Raw genomic sequence first — 14,125 nt, 5'->3', positions numbered from 1 at the left:
TTTAACATTTATTGTAGCTCATTTATTTTCCAGGAATTTATTTATCTTGCCTTTTGAATCACACCCGGTGATGCTCAGGGGCTACTCCTGGCTCTGCACTCAGGGCACCATATGGGATGCTGGGAATTGAACCCAGGTCGGCCACGTGCAAGGCAAAGGCCCTCCCTGCTGTGCTGTTGCTCCAGCCCTGGGATCTTATTTTTTAAAATGATTATAGAATGTGATTTGCTGCAGTATTTTTACTATTTTAATATTTTTGCCTAAATTATAGATATATGTCTACCAGCATCTCTACACACTCTTCGGATGTGATGGTTTGAGGACTGGAAGAAGTCCAGAGAGCCTAGAGTAGGAGGTGACCCCTCAGTCAGGGAGCAGGCAGGGACACAGGTCCATGGGAGTGTGGAAGGGGGCTCTGAGGAAAGCCATACAAAGCTGACAAAGTGAAAAAAATAATTAGCAAACTTAATTGACTCTGCTGAGGTTAAAAATATTAACAGTGAACCAGTGAGGTAGCTCAGTGCATGCTTTGCATGCCAGAAGCCCACATTTGATCACTAGCGTTGGGTGGTCATTCAAGACCACCAGAAGTGACCCTTGAGTACCCAGCTGAGAATACCTCCTGAGCATTACCAGATGTGACCCCCCCAACAATAAATAAACAAGCTATTTATTTAAACAAGCTGTGTATTTTATAAGACGAGGCATAGAAAGCAGCAAGACAGGTAGATTTATCAACAGTGAACAATGTATTCAGTGAAGCATATCTTGAAGTTGTGTCTTATTTCAATTTACGTACTTATTGTTTAGTTTTTGCTTCACAAATGAAGAAACAAACCCACCATATCAAAAATTTGCATCATTCTGATCTTGTTTTTGGTTTTGTTTTGGGATCATACCTAGTAATGCTCAGGGTTTACTTGTGACTCTGCACTCAAGGATCACTCCTAGCGGTGCTTGGGGGACTATATGTGGCGTCAGGGATCGAACCTGGGACAGCTTTATGGAAAGCAAATGTTCTGCCCACTGAGCTATCACTCTGGCCCAAGTTCTTACAAGATAAGTAGGGAAGTATTCCTTTTTTGAAATTGTGAAATGAAATAAGAAGTACAGCATAGATTGACTTAAAATACATTACCTGAATGATTTTCTATTTTATGAATAGAAAATATCTTATTTTTACTTCGACTTCTTGTGAATTTCCTCCTAAGTATTTGCAGAATCTACCAGTTACCTAGAGTTTTCTAGTAGAAAGTCTTCAAACAAATTCAAAGTTTTAAGTAACTCTGACTTCTAATTTCCCTATTTTAATTATGATGGCTTTTTAAAAGAAATTTTGTTACCTGTGTTTTTCCCTGAATTTATTGGTCCCAGGTTATTCATTAAGCTCTCTTATTTTTTCAAACTTATTTTTGAGGGCATGTCCAGCAGTGTTTATGAGTCACTCACAAACTGTGGTGCTGGGGATTGCACTGAGGATTTCCTCATGCAAAGAGGGAGTATATTTTCTCATGCAAAGCATGTCTTCCTGCTCTTTGGATCATTTCCCCCACTTCTCATGACCTTTTAATATTTGCAACTTGTGGTAATATTTCATTCTTTGTTACTGATACTGGTTATTTGTGCTTTCTCTCATGAATCTTAGTTCTCAGACATTACCTTACCTCTCTCTTCTTCCTATTGGCTCACCTGATTAATTCGGTTTTCTTTGAGGTATCTTCCCTATGATCCCAAAACAGATCTTGTTCTCCTTTATGTTAACAAATGGATCTTTTGGCTCCCACAGTAAATAACATTCAGTCTGCTCATAGAAACTCTGTGCCCAAGAAACTAAGTTTTGTAGTGTAGTCTTGATCCAGAGGCTACCGTTTTACCAGATGTATAAATCCTATTTTTATTTATTTTGACATAAATACATAAAAATTTTCTAATTTACCATCTGAAATATTCCTTCTATTAAATTTTTTCACAAAATTTCAAGGTCAAAAGATGGAAAGTGCACAGAATTTAATTTCTTCAGAACCCAGGCCTCTTCAAGAGAATAAAGGACATGTGAAGAAAGAACATGAAGGAATAACAGTAAGATTCTTCAAATTCTATCAGTTTTTCATTAAAGATTTGAAAAATAGATGCACAATAAATTTATTAGTGACAGTGATAATTTCCTTTAAAAATATTTCCACCAAGATGGGTTATGGACCCAAATGACCTTTGTTTTGTTAATGTTATCATGTTACAAAATTATGGAAAAAGTAGCATACACGTAGAATTTATCCCTGGTCTTGATGTGCCACTCTTTATTCTTAAAAGATATCCTATATGTTAGATATGCAGATTCACCTTTCCAGATATAGTTGATTTCTTTTGTGATTTTTTAATGTAAAATCACGTTATAGATTTTTAATAAATAGCAGGAAAATTGATAGAATATTTAATATAATATTTTTGTCACATGGTTACAATAATGGAAATGTTTAAGGTTTTGATATACAGAGTCACTGCATCTTACCACAACCAAAGTGCCCCAGTTCATCCAACAATGTCATTATGTTATTATAGTCTACCTCTAAAAAAGAAATATTTAAAAGTTGCCCTACAAAGCTATATACCATATATACATATATATTTATATTTATCTATATGTATGTATATATATATATACAGGGCTGGAGTGATAGCACAGCCGGTAGGGCATTTGCCTTGCACATGGCCGATCCGAATTCGATTCCTCCTCCCCTCTCGGAGAGCCCGGCAGGCTACCAAGAGTATCTAGCCCGCAACACCAGAGCTTGCAAGCTACACATGATGTTTTCAATATGCCAAAAACAGTAACAACAAGTCTCACAATTTGTTGTGAGATGTTACTGGTGCCCGCTTGAGCAAATTGATGAACAACAGGAGGACAGTGCTACAGTGCTATGTGTGTATATATATATATATATATATATATATATATATATATTTATATATTCATAGAGAACTGTAACATTACAGAAATATATAAAAGAAAAAGAAAAATTCTTCTTCCCTGGAAGATAACCAGTCTTAATTTTTTGTCATCATTTTTAAAGGGCATATGCTAGCTAAAATATGTCTATTTTGTATATGAAGGTATATTATTTTGTGTATATAGCAAATACTCACAAACTTCCCTATCTTATAAGTTTAAATATACTCCTAGTGTGGTTGCTTTGACTTATAAGTAACTTCCTTGTCCCCTCAGAGCAATATTATCTTGGCTTTATTATACTCTTGAGCTCTGCTCAATTGTGTATATATATATATATATACATATATATACATATATATACATATATATGTAAAACCTCAAAATAATATTTATTTTAGTTTTTATTATGTTTGAACTTTACTAAATTAATATTACTTTATTTGCTCAGTTATCTATTTCTAATGTTCATCCACATTATGACATATAGCTATAGTTCATTAACTTTTTTTTGCTATATGATATTCCATTTGAACTATTACAATGAAATTTTCCATTCTTTTTATGATGGATATTTAAATTGTATAAAATTGAATGTTTCCAACTGGGAACTCTTTGGCTCTGTTGCGGCAACATGGGAAGATGCCGTCATTGACAACATTGATGAGGAATACGATCGAATGATTCAGCACCTCCATGATTGTGCAAGGAATGCCAAGAGAGAGATAACCACAAAAAACCGTCTTTCTTCAAACACTCTTGAACTTATTCGCCAACGTGGCTTGGCACGTGCCTCAGGCAACCACAAGCAAACGTCCGAACTGGCAAAACAGTGCAGAGAAGCCATCAAGGATGACCTCAAAAACAGGAGAGCAGCAGTACTGGTAGATGCAGCAGAAGCTGGGAAAAACATTCGTAATGCCCGCCTGTCCTTCACCAACTACAAAACCAAGATGACTGCCCTCCGACATCATGATGGATCTATCACATCTTCCAGAAGGGCAATGGAGAAGATTATTCATGACTTCTACTCAGATCTCTTTAATAGCCACATCCACTTGCCCACATACCACATACCACATGATGGATATGTCGTTCCCAATGTTCTCCCTTCCGAAATCCAACATGCCATCTCGTCGGTAAAGAAACAAAGAGCACCTGGCCCAGACAAGATCAGACCTGAACACCTGAAGAACTTACCATCAGTACTCATCAATACATTGACTCGACTCTTCACACGCTACCTGTCTGAATGCAAGGTTCCATCCCAATGGAAAACCAGCAAGACTGTACTACTATACAAGAAAGGAGACATCCACGACATTGGCAACTATCACCCAATCTGCCTATTGTCTGTCATCTACAAACTATTCACTCGAGTCATCCTGAATAGGATTAGCAGAACACTAGATGAAGGACAACCATGTGAACAAGCTGGATTCCGAAAAGGATTCAGTACCATCGACCATGTCCACACAGTAACCAAGCTCATTGAGGTATCTCGGGAGTTCAAGATGCCACTCTGTCTAACGTTCATTGATTTAAAGAAGGCCTTTGATTCTGTTGAGACGGAAGCGGTCATAGAAGCCCTAGCCAATCAGGGCGTACAAACTCAATACATCAGGATCCTTCGTGAGCTCTATTGCGGATTCACTACCAAGATCTCACCATTCTACAAAGAAGTAATCATCCATATCAAGAGAGGGGTTCGGCAGGGTGATACCATTTCACCAAAACTCTTCAGTGCCACCCTCGAGAACATCATGCGATGGCTGGAATGGGAAAACATGGGAGTGAAGATAGATGGTCGGCAACTACACCACCTCCACTTTGCTGATGACATCGTTCTAATAACACCAAACATCAACCAAGCGGCACAAATGCTGAACGACTTTGACCGTGAATGTGGAAAGGTCGGACTACAGCTGAATCTTGCGAAGACAATGTTTATGAGAAACAGCCTTGTTCCTGACGCTCCATTCGCTCTCAACGGAACCACCATCTCTGAATGCAACAGTTATATATACCTAGGTCGAGAAATCAACATGATGAATGACCTGGCACCTGAGTTGAGCAGGAGGAAGAGAGCGGCTTGGAATGCCTTCAAGAGCATTGAAGAAATAACTAAAAGGACAAAGAACCTCCAGCTACGAGCACATCTCTTTGATTCCACTATTCTTCCTGCATTAACATATGCCTCAGAGACCTGGACCCTACGAAAACAGGATGAGAACGCTATTTGGGTCTCTCAAAGAGGAATCGAAAGAACTATGCTTGGAATATCACGATTCACTCAAATGAGAGATAGAATCTGGAGTTCTGATCTTCGTCAACGCTCAAGAATCAGGGACGCTGTCTCATTTGCCAAGACATCAAAAATCAGATGGGCTGGACACGTAATGAGGTTTACAGACAACCGCTGGACTAGAGCCATTACTGATTGGATTCCACAAGACATCAAAAGATCACGTGGACGCCCACCTATAAGATGGTCAGACTTCTTCGTCAAGACCCTAAATGATCGGTTTGAGGCTCTACATGTTCCTAAAACGAACAGATACCATTGGGCTACGCTAGCACGCAACCGGAATGAATGGAGACGTTACTGGTACCCGCTCGAATAAATCGATGAATAACGGGGATTAAGTGATTAAGTGATTAAAATTGAATGTATTATGTACATATAAAACTTAAATGTGATTTCTGGTGTTTCAAGATCTATATGTTTAAGGCTTTCTCTGACATAGCTATCCAGCAATGTAACTAATCATAACTAAGGAAATAATTCATTAAAGAATATTATTCATTTTCAAATTGGTAGCACCACTTATATTTCTACCAGCAATGTAGAGTTGCTGTTCTTTCACATTCTTGCCAGTGCTTGATATTGTCTGACTTGAAATGTTTTATGTGTTGCGTACATGAATGTGGGACCTTATTTTAATTTGCATTTCTTCAATTACTAATAAAATTTAAAATCTCTTCATATGTTGATTGGCCATGTGTCAACCTTCAAATGTATTTGAATTTATGCATTTTCCATTATTTTAGATGTCAAGTGATGACTTGCTATTTTCTATGTAGTGTAAATACTGGTCCTATTTTAGTTATGTTTCTGGCAGATTTCTTTCAGTGTGTGGCTTGTATTTTCACTTATGGTGTCTTTATCTTTTGAGGATATAAGCTGTCATTGTTGACATAGTAATTTTCTATCACTTTGATAGGCTTTTTGAGAAATTAAAAACAATTACACCGGGATAAAAATTTTAGTCTTAAAAATATTTTTTCAACTTTTCTGTACACATTTAAGTCTGTCATTAATTGAAATTGATTATTTATAGACAAATGGGTTATACAATTATTTTTTCCCCATTTGAATTTGACCCACGTTTTGTGTATTGAAAGCATTTTTTCTTCATTAACCTAAAATGCCATCTCTCATATATGCTGTTTCCTGGATGTGAAAGATTTTAGTTTGGTGCTATATTGATTCAGTAGTTACTTTGTTTTTTTTAAAATAGCACAACAATGTTTGATCACTATATTTCCCTCACCCTGTATTTCCCTCACCTCTCTTAACTCTTCACCTACCCCTTTTTTTGTTTTTGCATTACTCCTAAGAAGTCTTTTCATTCTATTAGCTCTTCTTATTCTTCTTTGTCTTTGCTTTGCTTTAATTACAATGTTTTTAGGTGCTTGTTGTATTTTTCTCTTTTGATCTGCATTATATGTCATATCTGTTGAAGTTTGTCTTCTGTTTTTCTGGATCACCTTCAAATATTTCTTCAAATATTGCACTTTTAAAATTCTCTCTGCTCTGTCCTTCTGAAGTTCTGGATAGAAATATATCAAATATTGCCCCTCTGTCTTTCCTTTCATAATTTTCATTTTTCTTGGCCTTCTGGGTACGTTCTGGGTAATTCATCAAGAAGAAATCCTTTCATTCAATTTATTAATTCTCTCTTTTCTCATATATGGTTATTTACTAATTTAATTTAGTACTTCAGTTGAATTATTTGGGTCAAAAGTTATGCTTTTAACTTCAAGTTCAGATTCATCCTTTTAAGGTATATCTTAGAATTTTAATAGTTTCTTATTCCTTGCTCATTTTTGTGCTTACTATCTTTTATTCCTTTGAAGTGCTTACAGCTAGCAATTCTAGATTTTTAAATCTGATTATATGAAATTCTTGAAATCTAATGTTATTTGTTATTGTTCAAATTCTTGAAATCTAATGTTATTTGTTTCTGAGACCCTTGTGATTAATTTGTAGTGGTTTATTTCCTTTTGTCTGGTGGTCTTTTATTGTGAGTTCCTAGATGAATAATAATTTTTAAAAACCTGGATATATAGTAATAGATTTTTATTAGGACAGCATTTACATTTGTTTTTTCCAGAAATCAGGTAGTAGTACTTTAATCCTTGAATCTTGACATTCATGACACTGGTTGATCCTTATGATGATCCCAATTCTTTACCCTGGTTTTTGCTCACTTTTTTGGAGGAAGAATGTAGGTCACAAAGTGGCATGTATCACTTTGCTCACATTCCATGTAAATCTAATAATTCCATGGCCATATCTAATAGTAAGGAGGAGGAGAGAGAAGTAGTGAGGTAGTTTGAACTTAGTTCTATTATTGGGAGATTGTAGGGGGGGGGGGGTCAGTCATACTGTTTTCAGAGGTTCCAAAATTTATCTGGCCTGTCTCCTTTCAGATCATTCAATCCCTTGTAAATCTACCTTTCTTTTAGAAAGCAAAGTTGAAAAAAAAAAGAATGTAGGTCACTTGCAGGTTTCTTTTACTTCTGTGACTACCATCCCCCACCCAAAGTTACAATCTGAATTTTAATGTAAATTGAATTTTGTGACCAGTAAATATTTCATCTTTCATACAATCAGAGGCAGAATAGCTTTTATACCATAACTTTCCAATAAAGGAAATAATCCTGGGTTTATTTTCACTTAGCACATTAGATCTAGATCATCCTTCTTTAAGAATATGCAATATATATACATATAAATATATATGTCTTCTAAGTATTTTATGATGTATTTCTGTCTTTATTTTAATCATTCTTTTAATTATGCATTTTTGTTCCCCATTTTCACTTGTTTGCTTAATACTCATTGCTTTAATTGGCTTATTGAGCTTCAGGTCTTTTAAAAAAATACACTCCACTAAAGGAACTTAAGATGTATCATTATCTCTGATTTTATTCTCTATCTCAGAATCCTGAAAATTTTTTGCCCTCTAGTAGAGTATTCTATTTTAATAACCCAAATTTAAAATTTAAGATATCAGAAACTTTCTTAAAATATCAGGAAAACTTCCTTTTTCTGTCAATCTTATTCCCTTTCCATCTGTCTCTTCTGCTTGCCTTCCTTCCTTCCCTCACTCCCTCCCTCCCTCCTGATTTCCTCCCTCCTTCCCTTCCTTCCTTCTTCCCTCTCTTGCTTCCTTCCATCAGTTTCATGTTCCACTAAAGTTATGTCCTTTTGCCATTTGAATTTTCTTTCACTCCCATGTACAGCTGAGTTTGTGATTCTACATTTTCTTACATTTTCCCATTTCCACCTTATCTACTCTTTTCTGTACCACTGTAACAGTTCAATAGCAATGTTTTTCTTCATTTCCCCTTTCTCTCTCTCTCTTTCTTTATACATCCATCACTCAGATAACTGGGCTTATCTTTCTTATTATGCTTTTAATTGTAATAAGCTATTGTCTGGAATAGACTGTTGCTTATTTTATCAGTGTTGAGTTGAGATTCTCACCCCTTTCGTTCTTGACCTGACTCTTCCGGAAGGCCTTCCTCTCCTGCACATAGAACTTGCTGATTTCCACTCATTGGCCCCAGCCTGAATCCCCTCCTTCCCTCTCTTTCATTTCATGTTTGTTGCCTTCAGCTCTCCTATAATTGTGAGCCAATTAAGGTCATCTTTATTCTGTATACCTTTTAGAGAGAGTTTATTTGCATATTTTGCTTATGTATGTTATTATATGTGATTTATATATATTTTATCTCTCCGACTTTTAAAAATTAAAAGTTTTAGAGACTACAGATTGCCTCAGAATGTCTTAGTCCTCTGTATTGAATACAATGCCCAATATTGAGTTGTGCTCAAGAAACTCTTTTGTACATTTAATAAAGAAGGCATTTGAGTGACCTTTTTTTAGAAGTCTAGTAAGGGATATATGCTTACCAGACTATATGCTTACTAGACTTTAGAAGTCTAGTTGGGATATATGCTTTTCCTACCAGTATGCTTAACATTTTCAGGGAGCCTAGACCTTCTGGAGAATTGCATTACTATTATGTGTGCTCAAGCTGATGACTGAATAGAATTTCAAAACAAATTATTTCCATAAAATTTGGCATCCCTTCTCGGTAGATCAATTTAATTGGATGTCAGTTGACAAAGTAAAGGCCATAAACTTCCAATCTTGAGTAATTTAAATTCAATTACAGTAATTTTCAAACATATATTCTTTAATTGGAAAACATCATGTATTTTTTGTTTCTATTATTACTGTTGTTTTTTTGTATTTGAAATGTGTAATAGAAACTTAATAGTCTTGTAAATATTTTAAATTTTTCCTGTAACAAATACACTATTTCTTTTTGTCTCAAGATCTTAGTTCGAAGAAGCAGTAGTCCTGCTGAATTGGACTTAAAAGATGATTTGCCACAGACACAAGGAAAATGTAGAGATAGACAAAAAAGTAAGTTACGGGGTACATAATTTGTGTTTATCCAACGTCAGAGTTGTGTATTTTGTTCTTTTTATTTTCTAAGTGCTTTTTTTAAAACCTGATTTTAAAACATAATTTTATTAAACATGGCTGTAAAAGAGATGTTATTATTCCGGAAGTTTCAATATTAATTGGTAGTTATTCCACATATTCAATAACAAAGCTCCACTCAATTATCTAGAGCCTACCCTTACACCTTTATCCCGTGAAGAGACACAGCCTCTGATATGCTGATTTGGGTAAGGAGACAGTTCCAGAAGAAAAAAGTAATTTCCCCCAAAATTTCCACAGGCCAGTAGCAAAGATCTTCAGAAGTACATTGACATCAATAGCATATTCAGTAGCATAACTATCTAAAAAATAGAATTTGGTTGGGTTGGTGAGGTATCATGTACTGTAAAATATAATTAAAATATTCTAATTCTTCTAAATTACATGTTAGACCATCTGCTTCTCAACATAGCCTTGTAAACTATAAGTCCTGAAAGCCTCGGGCAGTTCTGAGTAGGGTACAAAGAAAGATCTTTAGTGTTCACCACTGGCTTGGGGTACTGTGACAGATAAAGTTGGGAATCTAAGAGGTTGTTTAGTGGGAAAACTTTCCATTCTTTGCAAGTGAAGAGAGGCAGCCTATTAGAAGTCCCAAAGGCTGGTGACTGTCAGCAGTAGATCAAAGAGCAGCTAGGGAAGCCCATGTGCCCAGGGAAGAGGAGGAGGAGGAGGAATAGGAGGAGGTGGGGGAAAACAAACAAACAAAAAAAAACACAAAGAGCATCTAGGAAGAGTGAGCAGGCAGAAAGTGTAGCCATGTACAACTGCTCTGCAGTAGGCAAGAGACTGTGAGAAATAGGCTGTCTAGCCCTTGAATCAGAATTTTCCTGTAAGACTTAAGAGTCTTTGACAGCAGCATTGTATTATGACAAATAATAACTTCTTCATGTTTAAACAGGAGTCTTTATATCGGGGAGATATTTTGCAGTGGGGTACCTCATCCTTCATTGATCTTGTTATTCACTCTGAATTTCCATCTAGACATCAAGCTTGAGATGTAAGAGCATCCTTAGACTTCTCTGACAGAATAAACCTACCTTTGTGGTAGAATCAAACTCCATACACTTCCCCTGCCTACCCCATTTTGTAGTTGAATATGACCCAGTAGAAATCTTACAGACTTAATGTCATCTTTTGTGTGTATGTGGAATAACTGAGTTAATACATGGAAACTTTGTTGTTAAAGGAACCCCACAGAGGTACTTTCAGCACTTGTAACTGAATGATTCTTGTTATGTCAGCTATTTGTTTGATTACTTGGATATTGGTAATTGTGAACTTTCTTGTTCTCATATATTTGATATCTCATATATCTGGGTCTCAGATATTTGTTGTCTCAAATATTATCATTTCTTATATTGTTATCTCATATATATGGTTCTTCTGATATGCCAGGTGACAGTGTGGGCAGTGACACAGCTCTGGGCTCTAATAATGAGACAGAGCTGACCATGAGCCCATGGAACCCCTGTGAGGAAGACCCAGAGCTGAGCACTCCCACAGATTCTGATGCACGACATTGGTTGCAGCTAAGTCCTACTGATGCTTCAAACTTAACAGGTAACTCTGTCTTTTAAAATGTGGCAATCCATGTTAACGGTAGGGAAAGCCCAGAGTTTCCTGGTTGTATGAATTCAGGCACAATAATTATGGGAAACACTACCTCCAAACAAATTGGTGTGAGAGTACCAACTATCTGTTCATAATCCATCATAAATTCTCAGAGTCTCGTGTGGAAAGGATTCCAAATTAATGACCAGATATGCAAAGAAATAGGATGTAACATTGGCTTCTGTTGGAAGTGATGATATCTGTACCAAGCCTTTGCCACTCCTAAGTAAATGTACTTTTTTACATGTAATAAATCCCAGATGTTAAGTAATTTGAATATTAATATTTTCTTTATTGTTTTGGAGCAAGAGCACAGCGGGTAGGGCGTTTGCCTTGCAAGCGGTTGACCTGGGTTCAATTCCTCCGGCCCTCTCAGAGAGCCCGGCAAGCTACCAAGAGTATCTCACCCGCACGGCAAAGCCTCGCAAGCTACCCATGATATATTCGATATGCCAAACACAGTAACAAGTCTCACAATTTGTTGTGAGACATTACTGGTACCCGCTCAAACAAATCAATGAACAACGGGAGGATAACGCAGTGCTACATTTGAGATATATATATATATATATATATATATATACATATATGTGATAAGATTGCTTATATATCTAAGTTATGGTCCCCTTGTACCTCCTTCAGGAGTGACAACTGAGCACAGAGCCAGGAGTAGCCTCTAAATAATTATAGACGTGACATTCACACATAAAAGATGTTATGTCAGATTCCATATTTTTCCTGTGAATCTTGTATTGAAAATTTTACATTAAAACTTTGTAAAATATGTAGTACCAAGAAGAATGATCATAATGTATATTTAATGTTTGTATGTTAAGAATAGAATAAGACACAGTTAGAACCAAGTTAGCTGTATTTGAGTAATGCAGTGCCTTATAATTCTATAGTGCTGCCTTAAGACGGTGCACAGTTTTCATCTGTGTACTCATTTGTGCCACTGGTGAAACCTTACAGAGGCAGTAAGAAAATGGTTGCAAAAATAATGCTTAGTTTTGTAAATTATTGGGAAGCGACTTCCCAAATTTTTGGCTTTTTTAAAGATTAAAAGTAAACGAGAGTATTCGATATGCCAGACACAGTAACAACAAAGTCTCCAATGGAGACGTTACTGGGCCCGCTCGAGCAAATCGACGATCAACGGGAGGGCCTTTTAAAGATTATATGTATTTATTATTACATGTAGCTTAATTATTATTTTGAGTAATTTTATATATAGTTTGTTTAACATTTTACAAAGAATTTTGAAGCACTCTCTTTGATTCTGTATGGTAAGCAGGCCAAGATTTTCAAATTGTATTTTAGAGATGGGGAAACTAAACCCTAGAGAAATCTTATTATCTAGCTATAGCTAAGTGCCTGGTACAAAAGGACTTTCAAAGTATTTTGACTCCAGAGGAAATGCTGCATCTGTTGCTTTCTACTACACTGCTCTTAAAATTAAAGCAGCAACTCCTTTTAAAACATTTGAGAATCATTTATAAATTTATACATGGAATAAATTGCTTATTTGAGTCCGACATGTAGATTTTCTAAGGAACACTCATCATCATAATATGGTTACAAACAAATTTTAATTATTTTTATTGAAAAAAATTAAAATTGGATGATTACTTCTTTTATCTGTTCTTTAGAAAGATTAGTTTTGATCCATTTCAAAGCATGTATAGAACAGTTCAATTTAATAAATTTGCGTGAGGTAACATTATATGTTGCACTCTGTGCTGTGATTAGCTCCTCCAAGTACTTAGGTCTTCTTTGAAACACTGATATGAAGAATAAGTACACTCAGTTCAATAGTTCATCTTGTCATCTGTGAAAAGGACAAACTGTAATATGATAAGATTTAAGGATTATCACAATTCTGAATTTAACTTTCTGTCCTGAGGAGAACAGTTTCTTCACAAACGTACAAAATAGCGTTCATGTTGGCCTGATCTCTAGAACACGCATAGTGTGATCAAACAATCTGAATGTATTTGTATTTCTTGTCAAACATTTCTACTGAATAAACCCTAACTAATTAAATACTGTTTCTAAAATCTTAAATGCCATTATCACTTTCAAGCTAACATTTTAGTTTTTTGCTTTCTCATTCAAATCACTTTATATTCACTAAAAGTAACAGTATTGGTGTTGAAACAGAAGGCCTAACACCATGCAGAGGGGCCTCTGAGCCACAGGGCTGGCCTGGAGGCAGCTGGAAAGGGGAAGCATGGCTTAAGGACTTTCACTCTCCTTTCCCACCAGCACACTTAGATTTGGGTAGTTCGAATCATTTTAGCAGACTCTACCCCTGGAGTTGGAGCCCTGCAGTCATCTGGGCAAAGGGGAAAATTGATGTGTAAGAGCTAAATAAAAAAGATAATAGAATAGAAATTTTGGATTAGGTAATTTGCAAGTAAAAATTTGGGGTTATGTAGTTTGCAAATGAAACAAGTGCCTCATAGAGTTGTTTGCTATCTTTAGGAATTAGCCAGCCCTCCTGGCAGTCAAGGAAACCCCAGATGCCAGAGCATCAGGAAGATGGAAAATTTATTTGATGCATGCATAATGCTTTTTGGAGCTAATGACTTTGAGGGGCGATACTTATGATGATAGCTAAAGATTAGCATTACTGCTAATGTAATGCTTTAATCAATTTGAAGTTTAGAAACACTTATTTTGATGCTGTAATAATCAAAAGATGAATGGGCCAAAGCCACCAGTGATTTAAGGGCTTACAAAGTTGTAAGTGCTTAACATT

The 14,125-nt window shown here is 36.0% G+C and overlaps 1 protein-coding gene across 1 annotated transcript in view; it reads left to right on the top strand.

Annotated features, from left to right (window-relative positions):
• Window positions 1-14,125, top strand: part of RALGAPA2 (Ral GTPase activating protein catalytic subunit alpha 2) — a 380,552-nt gene that overhangs the window by 161,976 nt on the left and 204,451 nt on the right. Inside the window, exons 19-21 of the mRNA XM_056121724.1 lie at window positions 1,982-2,079; window positions 9,582-9,672; window positions 11,149-11,313. Coding sequence (XP_055977699.1) covers window positions 1,982-2,079; window positions 9,582-9,672; window positions 11,149-11,313 — 354 coding nt within the window. The remainder of the gene's footprint in view (window positions 1-1,981; window positions 2,080-9,581; window positions 9,673-11,148; window positions 11,314-14,125) is intronic.

This window comes from Sorex fumeus, unplaced genomic scaffold (genome assembly GCF_029834395.1).
Source record: "Sorex fumeus unplaced genomic scaffold, SorFum_2.1 ptg000044l, whole genome shotgun sequence".
Lineage (NCBI taxonomy): Eukaryota > Metazoa > Chordata > Mammalia > Eulipotyphla > Soricidae > Sorex > Sorex fumeus.
This window is presented reverse-complemented; position numbering and strand designations above follow the sequence as displayed.